The sequence below is a fragment of the Galeopterus variegatus genome, unplaced genomic scaffold (genome assembly GCF_000696425.1).
Source record: "Galeopterus variegatus unplaced genomic scaffold, G_variegatus-3.0.2 Scaffold9522, whole genome shotgun sequence".
Lineage (NCBI taxonomy): Eukaryota > Metazoa > Chordata > Mammalia > Dermoptera > Cynocephalidae > Galeopterus > Galeopterus variegatus.
The window spans coordinates 10,180-19,729 of record NW_007735633.1 but is presented as its reverse complement, the minus strand read 5'-3'; the positions used below and the strand labels follow the sequence as shown (position 1 = coordinate 19,729).

General features: G+C 34.7%; 1 protein-coding gene across 1 annotated transcript in view; it reads right to left on the bottom strand.

Annotated features, from left to right (window-relative positions):
• The window catches only part of SLCO6A1 (solute carrier organic anion transporter family, member 6A1), a gene marked incomplete at both ends in the record, with an annotated part of 63,980 nt that extends 55,297 nt beyond the window's left edge, over positions 1-8,683 (bottom strand). Inside the window, 3 exon segments of the mRNA XM_008593686.1 lie at positions 1,321-1,417; positions 3,230-3,415; positions 8,423-8,683. Coding sequence (XP_008591908.1) covers positions 1,321-1,417; positions 3,230-3,415; positions 8,423-8,683 — 544 coding nt within the window.
• Between the last annotated feature and the right edge of the window lie 867 nt (positions 8,684-9,550).

Genomic DNA, 9,550 nt, shown 5'->3' with positions numbered 1-9,550 from the left:
GGAAAAAAGACAAAAAAAAAAAAAAAAAAAAGAATGAAGAAAAAAAACTACATGATCATGTCAATGGATTCAGAAAAAGTATTTGGCAAAATTCAACACCCTTTCATGATTAAAAAAAAAAAAAAAAAAACCACTCAACAAATTAGAGTCACAGATGTGATTCTCTCTATAAGAAGAGTGACTGAGAAGGTTAGTTCTCTTGCTCTGGCCATTCTTGCCATCTAATACCCTGCATTGCTGTAGAAAGTCACCACCAAGAAGAAAGCCCTCACCAGATGTGTTCCCTGGACGTTAAACTTCCCAGCCTCCAAAACTATCAGAAATAAATTTAATTTTCTTTATAAAGTACCCAGCTTCAGGTATGTTGTTATAAGCCACAGGAAATGCACTAATATAAAAGCTTAGAAATAAACCCTCATGTAATGATCAAATGATCTTAGACGAGGGTGACAAGACTACACAATAGGCAAAAAATAGTCTCTTCAAAAATGGTGTTGGGTAAACTGGATGCCCACATGAAAAGAATAAAGTTGGACCCTTATCTTACACCGTATACAAAACTTAGCTGAAAAATAAATAAAGATCTAAATGTAAAGCCTGAAACTATAAAACTCCTAGAGGAAAAAAACATATGGAGAAAGCCTCATGACACTGGATTTGACAATCATTTCTTGGATAAGACACCAAAAGCATAGGCAATAAAGCAAAAATATATAAATGGACTACATCAAACTTAAAACCTTTGGTACAGTAAAGGAAACTATCAACAAAATGAAAAGGAGTATCATCCGCCCTAAAGAAAGATGGAAATCCTGTCATATGCTACAATATGCATGAGACTTGGGTATATTATGCTAAGTGAAATAAGCCACTCACAGAAAGACAAATACTGAAAGATTCCAATTTTATGAGGAATCTCAAGTAGTCAAACACTTAGAAACAGAAAGCAGAGTGATTGATGGTTGCCAGGGGCTGGGGAAAAGGGAAAAAGGAGAGTTGTTAAAGGAACATTGAGTTTCAGTTCCTCAAGATAAAAAGTTCAGTTCCTCAAGATAAAATACCTGTGGCAAAACAATGTGCATATAGATAACACTACTGTACTGTACACTTAAAAATGTTTAAATTGTATATTTTAGATTTATTTATAGGTGTTCATATAGATGTACATATAGGTGCGTATAAGTCACATTTGCATACATTTTTCTAAAAATATGGTTATCACAGATTAAATATACATATTTATTTATAAGCTGTAGTGCCTATTCAATAAATATTTTATACAATGTAAACAAAAAAAGGGAAAGAAAGAAAATGCCTTACTTGTTCTCAGAAGTGCTATTCTCAGAGGCCTTCAGAAATTGTGCCCCTATCACGTAATCCAGAGAATATCCAACCTCTCCTGAAGCTTCTGCAAGGCCTATAAGTGAATACTGAATATCAAGCAACTTCTTAAGCCAGCTTTGTCATAAGATGATAAACGTTAATTGACTGAAATGAAGTACTTCTGAAAGCTTTTTGTAGCATTCTGTATTAGAGTTCTCCAGAGAAAGAGAACCAATATTATATATGTATAATACCAACATTATATACACACACACCCCGATGGATTTTAAAAAAACATTTCAAACAATTGTGGGACCTAACAAGTTCTAAATGTGTAGGGCAGCCCAGCTGGTTGGAAATTCAAGTAAGAGTTGATGTTGCAGTATTGAGCAGAATTGCTTCTTCTTTGGGAAACCTCAGGGTTGGCTCTTAGGAACTTCAACCAATTGGAAGATGCCTGCCTACATTATGGAGGTGATCTGCTTTACTCAAAGTCTACTGATTGTAAATGTTAATCACATAAAAAAAAAAAATAGCATCACAGAAACATCTAGATTAGTGTTTGGCCAAACAACTGGGTGCCATAAATTAGTCAAGCTGTCATGTAAAATTAACCATCATGCATATTGACCAATGCATGTATTAGAGAAACTCAGATAATTTAATTATATAATTCATTATACATTATTTAATCAATATATTTATGTAATATAAATAAATATGTTTATATTTAATATAAATATAAACTTAATATACCTTATTTCACTTTAATTTGTGGTACTATAGTAAGATGATGCTTAAACATTATGATAACTTTTCCATCCTTCACCTTAGCTGCCAGGGTGGCAAGATGTGTCAATACAGTAAGCTTTTCTCTGCAGTGTATAGATGTGTGTTTTAATTGTTATTAAGTGGAACCAAAAGTAAAACCAGAAGATTTTCTGCCACCTTTGACCAATGCTAATAAATTACTGCAATTTTTTTTCTAAAAGCAAACATAAATATGAATATAATCTACTTTCGTTTATTGGCATGACTTTTCTTACTTCTTCTGCAAAATAATTATTTTTGGTGCAAAATTCTATTTTCTTTTAAGTAACTTTCACAATAAGTATATAGAAACAACTTTATTTTTTTTTCAAAAATGTGAATTAGATAACCCTAAACAAATAGAGGCTCTATCAGGACCAGAATTTACTGCAATATAAGAAAGTACACATTATTCTGAGGTGTATCCAGGATTACTTACTGTAGGATATAGTAGCAGAAGACATTATAAATAGGGGATACTACACTGTTCATTTAAATAACATATCATTTCTCTCCTTCATAGGGTGAACAACATTATGTTTTCAATTAACTTCAAAATATCAGAGGCCCAAAAAAGAATGAGTTAATATACATAAAGAGCTTAGTATGATGATAATTATTTCAGCACCACACTGACTGTAGTACTGAAGAGGTATAAAACAATGTCCTATTTCCCTTATGGACATGATGGCAGCAGCTTCCCACCTGCATCCCCAAAGTTTAAACATGCAATTACTCAAGCAGTTCAACCCAGTAATTTTACATTTTTTTCCTAGAGAAATGAACATCAGCCTACATAGCTTAATATGACTATATATACGTATAGTTTTTATTACTTAAGAAACTATATATTTTTTCTATTGCTCTATATATTTTCAGTGACCTTCAGATGACTTGTCTAATCTCAAGCACCTCCTCAGAATTTAGTGGCTCAACATGGTTTTAAAGTTAAGCATACCAGTTACCATTTATTACCATGTTATCATGAGGGTTAATAATTAGCACTTCTATATCAGTTTAAATATGCACACCAAAATATGAAAGTTTAATGAAAATTCAAAATGGGGCAATTGTATTAGAGGGGGAAAAAACTTGCCTAGATAGGTATCAGATGAGTGTGTGGCAACATCGTCATCAATATAGGTTAATCCAAGGATATAAATAGGCATTCCTGCTATTCCCTGCACAGTCTGCCCAAGGATGAAGAAAGATACATATTTTGATTGGAATGATAATGTGCTTTTCTGGCAAGTTTTGATAACCATTGATTCTTGGCAAATATCTTTTGAAAAGAAAATAATTACATTTTTGTAAATAGAATTCAGAAGTTAAACATAACAAATATGCAGTATTCTTTATCAGATATTTTACATGTATAAACCAAAATATAAATGTGCATGCACAATTGTATACACACACTTAAGTGTGCATAGATATGTTTGTATACATATACATTTACACACTCACAATACATATACATACATAATTCTTCTTAAATTTGGCATCTGGTTGACCTGACTTTGGACACCAGGATAAAATTATTTCTAATGTTCTGGATTACCTGAATTATCAAAGATTACCTTCTGAGTTTAGTTCTATGTCCACTTCTTTATATTGACTTTACATCACTCTAAGTAAATAATTTCTCATTTTAGACTCACTAACTTCTAGAACACAGCTTCATAAGCACAAGGCATTACACAACACAATTTCTTTCTGTTAGAGTTAGTTATTACATGGTCATCCACTAGATTTTAAATTCCTTTAGGTCACAGTATGTGGGTATTTCTTATGCTTTTTTTATTCACATGGTTATAGAACAGTACTAAATAAATGTGTAATTATATTTATTATTAGATTGGTAGATACAGGCAATACTATTAGATCATATTGATTGTGACCACTTTGGTTGAAATTTAACAAATGCTCCTAACATATTAGGGTGGAAAGCTTCTTAATGTGCAGATTACAAAATAGTACACAAATGGAAATTTTCAACTGGCTTAGTATCCGTATCGGATGATATGTTAGTCCATATCAAATGGGAGGAAGTCTCTAGAATTGTGATTCAAATGCTGATGGTTCAATTTTATACAGACATACATATTAACTTGTGGTGAGAACAGTATCAGTGTGATATTTCCAACAACCTTCCCTCTTAGTTCCTTGAACTCTTCTCCTCTCACACATTGTACTCCACCCACCTCAGCTACTCATTTTAAATGTCAAAAATAATAACTATAAACCTTCCCTAATTGCAATTTCAAGCATCTAGTCTAATCACCACTATCTTTCCAGCTCACTCCTTCTAGTAACCCAATTCCAAGAATCATTAAAACTCACCAGGGCCAGGGCTGGCCCAGTGGCGCACTGCTACAGTGCGCCGCTTGGAAGCGTGGCGGCACTCCCGCCGAGGGTTCGGATCCCACATACAGACCGGTTGCCGGACACGACAAAAGACAAAAAGGAAAAAAAAAAAACTCACCAGGGCCAGGGCTGGCCCAGTGGCGCACTGCTACAGTGCGCCGCTTGGAAGCGTGGCGGCACTCCCGCCGAGGGTTCGGATCCCACATACAGACCGGTTGCCGGACACGACAAAAGACAAAAAGGAAAAAAAAAAAACTCACCAGGGCCTATAATCCATTGACTCTGTTCCTTTTCACTATCCTAATGTTCCCTTCATGTCCTTACTTCTCTCATTGTCATAAGAACACTTTTAATTTTTTTGCTCTCTTTCAGGTCATGCCCCTGGTAAAACTGCAGCCCTAGTCAAATTAATTCTTTCCCCGACTCTATACCTACACACTTTTAAAGCTGAATGTGGCTGGAGAAAAACACACAATCTTGCAAATCCTACTTTGAATTCAAGATTAATAAACTCAAGGAGGTCCTGCATTCTCCTGATAATCAAAAAATATATCTCTAGTCTATTTACTCTTACATGTTCCCAGAAAATTCAACTTGTTTGATTTCCTTCTCCTAGGGATCACAGTCCTAGGCTTCCTAGCTTCCTGTTGACAAATATCTGAAAGCAAATATTTTCAACCAATAGACCCAAACTAATCTTTTAGTGCTCTTTTTCATACTAAAAATATTTCTTTTTTGAACTATAAGTTATATGATCATACAAAGTAGCAATCAAGAGAGGACAGAATTTCAAGATGGAGGGGGTGGCCAGTATTACCAAATGCTGGTGATAGTCCAGGAAATATAACAATAAAAAGTTTTCATTGTATTAAATAGCATGAATTGCATTGATAACTTGGTGAAAATAATTCTGTTGCAGCATTTAGGGTGAAATGCATATTAAAGTGGACTAAGAAAGAATAGCAGATAAAATCAGGAAGTATGGACAATTCTTTCAAAAAATTTATCCATTAAAATTAGGAAGATAGGTAAATTTCTAAAAAGAGAACTGCAAAACATGTCTGTTATTGCTTCCATTGTTTAAGAATGGGAAGAACTTGAGCACATTTAAGTGCCAGTGATAGGAGGATGTGCAGAAAGAGGAGGGAGAAAATCACAGTGGAACAAAGTCCCCAAGGAAGCACAGAATACAGAATGTTTAGCAGGGGACAACTCTTCCATTTTAACAGGAAGGAAGAAGCAAAGAATATCAACCTGCAAATATAGATGGAATTATAAATTCTATGTAAAGAACTGAAAGCAATTTTCTTTTATGACTTGTATTTCCCATCCAATGCAAAAGATAAGAGTTAAATGAAGAAAGTCTGAAATACTTGTTGTGAATTATGGAAGAGAGTGAACTAAAAAGAAAAACTGTTTTCAGGAGAACAGATCCATCATAGAGCACAACTGACAATTGAGGTTGACAGCAACAAATTCATTATAGGACTAATCAGCAGCCTATGTGTAATAGGTAAATAAAAGATGCATGGTTCAATCAAAAGTTTTATAGGGTGGGATAAGAAAGGACAGTGGAACAACATAGCTTAGGATAATGATTAGAGTGTGTTTGCAAAAAGCTAGTATTTCATATTAAGGAACATAAAATCAGCTATAAATGAAGAGAAATAACAACAAGGAAAATCTGATAAAGGGAGAAAGTAGGTATTACCGTACTGGAGGTTCCATTGAAAAGAAGGAACTTTTCTGTCTTTGTTATATGAGTAACTTTAAAGAATTGGTGGGTATAGTCAGAGAGCTGGGTAATAGACATTTAGGAAGTTCTCAGTAAAGTGAAAGTGTGCTGAAACCATGGGTGTGTGTGGTGGTCACTTATATGTAGATCTCCAGGAACTAAAGATCAGAATGTGATGCAGGTATTTTCATGAACTTGTGGAGAAAACTCAATTTTAATGTCTCAGAGATGTATGATATCTATCTGTTATCTTAGTCACAAGGGGTGGAGATTAACAGATCATGAGTACAGATAACTGGGATGGGGTTTGGGGAGAAGAGAAAAAGAGTAGGAAGTGGTTGTAAATGGACTGTACCAGACAGGTTCAGACCACTCATAAGAGAAGATGAGCATAACAGCTGACTGGAGATTATAGAAGGAGGACAGAGTCAGAGAGATATGCAGAAAAGAAAAAAGAGAAGGATAGGAGAAAAAAGGATAAAATAAGAGAATATAGAAACTCTCTCTGTGTGTGTTTGTGTGTATGTATAAACTAAGATATGAACATAGAGTAGAAAAGTCATTATGTAAGAACTAAACTTTCAAACACAATGAGTAAAACATCTGCATAGATAGATGTATGAAATGAGCGCTTCTACTATAAAGACTGTTACTTTATTTCTACTTCTCTAATACAAAGTGCAGAGTCACCCTGTAAATGCCCTACAATTCATCTAACAACACCTATTTAGATCCAGCAATTCCACTTCAAAGGGGTGGAATTCCATGTTCATCGCAGGTCTATTTATAATAGCCAAGACATGAAATCAACCTAATGTCCATCAACAGACTACTGGATAAGGAAAATGTGTTATGTATGTATATACAGTGGAATACTACTCTACCATAAAAAAAAGAATGAAATTCTGCCATTTGTGGCAACATGGATGAGCTCAGAGAAAATTATGTTAAGTAAAATAAGCCAGACACGAGAGAGAAATACTGCATAATACCACATGTCCTCACTGATAAGTGGATGCAAAGAAAGAAAGAGAGACAGAAAGAAAGAGAGAGAGAAAGAGAGAAGGAAAGAAAGAAAAGACCACAGAAGTATGTTGAACTTCCAGGAGAGAACAAGTCTATGCTTACCAGAGGTAGGTGGGGGAGAGGGAGAGGGGGATTGGGGAGAGATGGGTATGGGGCATGAAGAATAATTACTATTTGTAATAATGAATATGCTAATAATATTGATTTGATCATCGCATGTTATACACAGCTGATGGTAGTCAATGCTGTACTCCAAAAATATGTATAACCAATTACGCTTCAATGAAAAAATAAAGTTTTGAAAACCACTTTCTTTAAGTATATTAGTATCCAAAGGAGGATCAATAAATCGGTAGCTTTCTTTTTTTTTTTTTCCTGACCGTTAAGGGGGTCGTAACCCTTGGCATGGTGTCATCTGCACCACGCTCAGCCAGTGAGCGCACCGGCCATCCCTATCAGGATCCGAACCCACAGCCTCAGCGCTACCAGCGCCACACTCTCCCGAGTGAGCCACGGGGCCGGCCCAAAAAATCAGTAGCTTTCTAAGAAACACACACACAAAAAATATAGTTCTGTGAAATTTCAAAAAGCCTCTATCTAGTAAGAATAACGAAAAGATTGTGGAATAGATTGAAAATAAAAAACAATTGAAGAAGTCACCAATCTTTTTAGATTCAAGTACTATGTCAAAGAGCGGCTCCCATTTTGGAATGGTAGGAGTAGCTAGAAAAGGAGTCTGACCCTTTTTTGTATGTGTCTTCCACAACATGTTTTAATCAATCCCTTTATTCTCACCTCAACACACAAGGCAAGAATAAAGAGATTAATTAAAACACATTGTGGGAGACATAAGGAATTACTGAAGTTCTCAAGAGAGTCATAATATATAGTAATTGATAAAAGAAAAACAATTTCACAAAATAAGTATCCCAGAATATTTTTTCACCTCCTCCCTGGGCTCATCTCTTATATGAAAAGGTGTATGATTATGACATATAAGTTCAGTAGGGAGCTACAATTAATTAGTAATCTTGGTCACATAAATTGATATGCATGGATGGATATGCAGACAGACAGGAATCACAGTCTATTTAAGTTCCTTGAGCCAATGGTTTAAGTAAATACTGATTGGATGTATGACAGTATATTTAAAAATCTTACCTTCTATTTCTACCTCAAACTCATAATTTCTATTATTAAAGAATGGAAAGGCAAAGAAAAGTGACCCAACTCCAATTAAAAAGGAGGAAACTGCCATCCATGTTGTTATTTTTGCTCTCCCTCCATAGTATGCTACAAATATTGCTATCAGGCCAGATGAAATATCATAACTAAATTGCAATACTGATTCCTCAATGATTTTCAGATAATAATCCTTCTGAAAATTGGCAGTGCTCACATCTACAAGACCAAATACCATACCTGAAACGTAAAAAGAAAAAAGAAAGCAAGAATATGCATTTTAAGAAACAAAATAGATCACAATTAAAATTATTACAAAGCAAAACAATTTACATTGACATGTTTTTTTTACAGTATTCTGATGTTTAAAAACTGTAAGCATGTAAAGATTCCCTTTCTAAAATAAGCCAGGCACAGAAAGAGAAATACCACACGTCCTCACTCATAAGTGGGAGCTAAGAAAGGAAAGAAAAAAAGAAAGAGAGGAAGGGAGGAAGGGAGGGGGGAGAGAGAGAGAGAGAGAGAGAGAGACCACAATAAAACACCGAACTTTCAGAAGGAGAGAAAAGGCCTATAGTCACCAGAGGGGGAAAGGGAGGGGGGGATTAGAGAGTAATTGGATAAGGGAAACAAAGAGTAATTATGATATGTGATGATGAACATGTTAATACTATTGATTTGATTATCACATACTGTATACAAATACTGATAGTCAATTTTGTACCCCATAAATATGTATAATCAAAAGTAAATAAATAATTTTTTAGAACAAATAAATAAAAATAAAGCACAAGTAGTCCTTAACCTCTATGAAATATTTGCTAATTAAATTTGTGAATCTATTTGTTAACTACCTCTATCAGTAATTTACTGAAGAATACTGACTATTGTACCATCTCACTTAGTACTGATCCTTATTTTAATGTATTAGATTTCAATTATAAAAAAGTAATCTATAAATGTTTATTTACCATCTAGAATAGGAAATAAAACATTATCAAAATATTTGGGCCGGCCCGGTGGCGCACTGGATAGTGCACCGCTTGGGAAGCGCGGCGGTGCTCCCACCCAAGGGTTCGGATCCCACATACAGACCGGTTCCCGCTC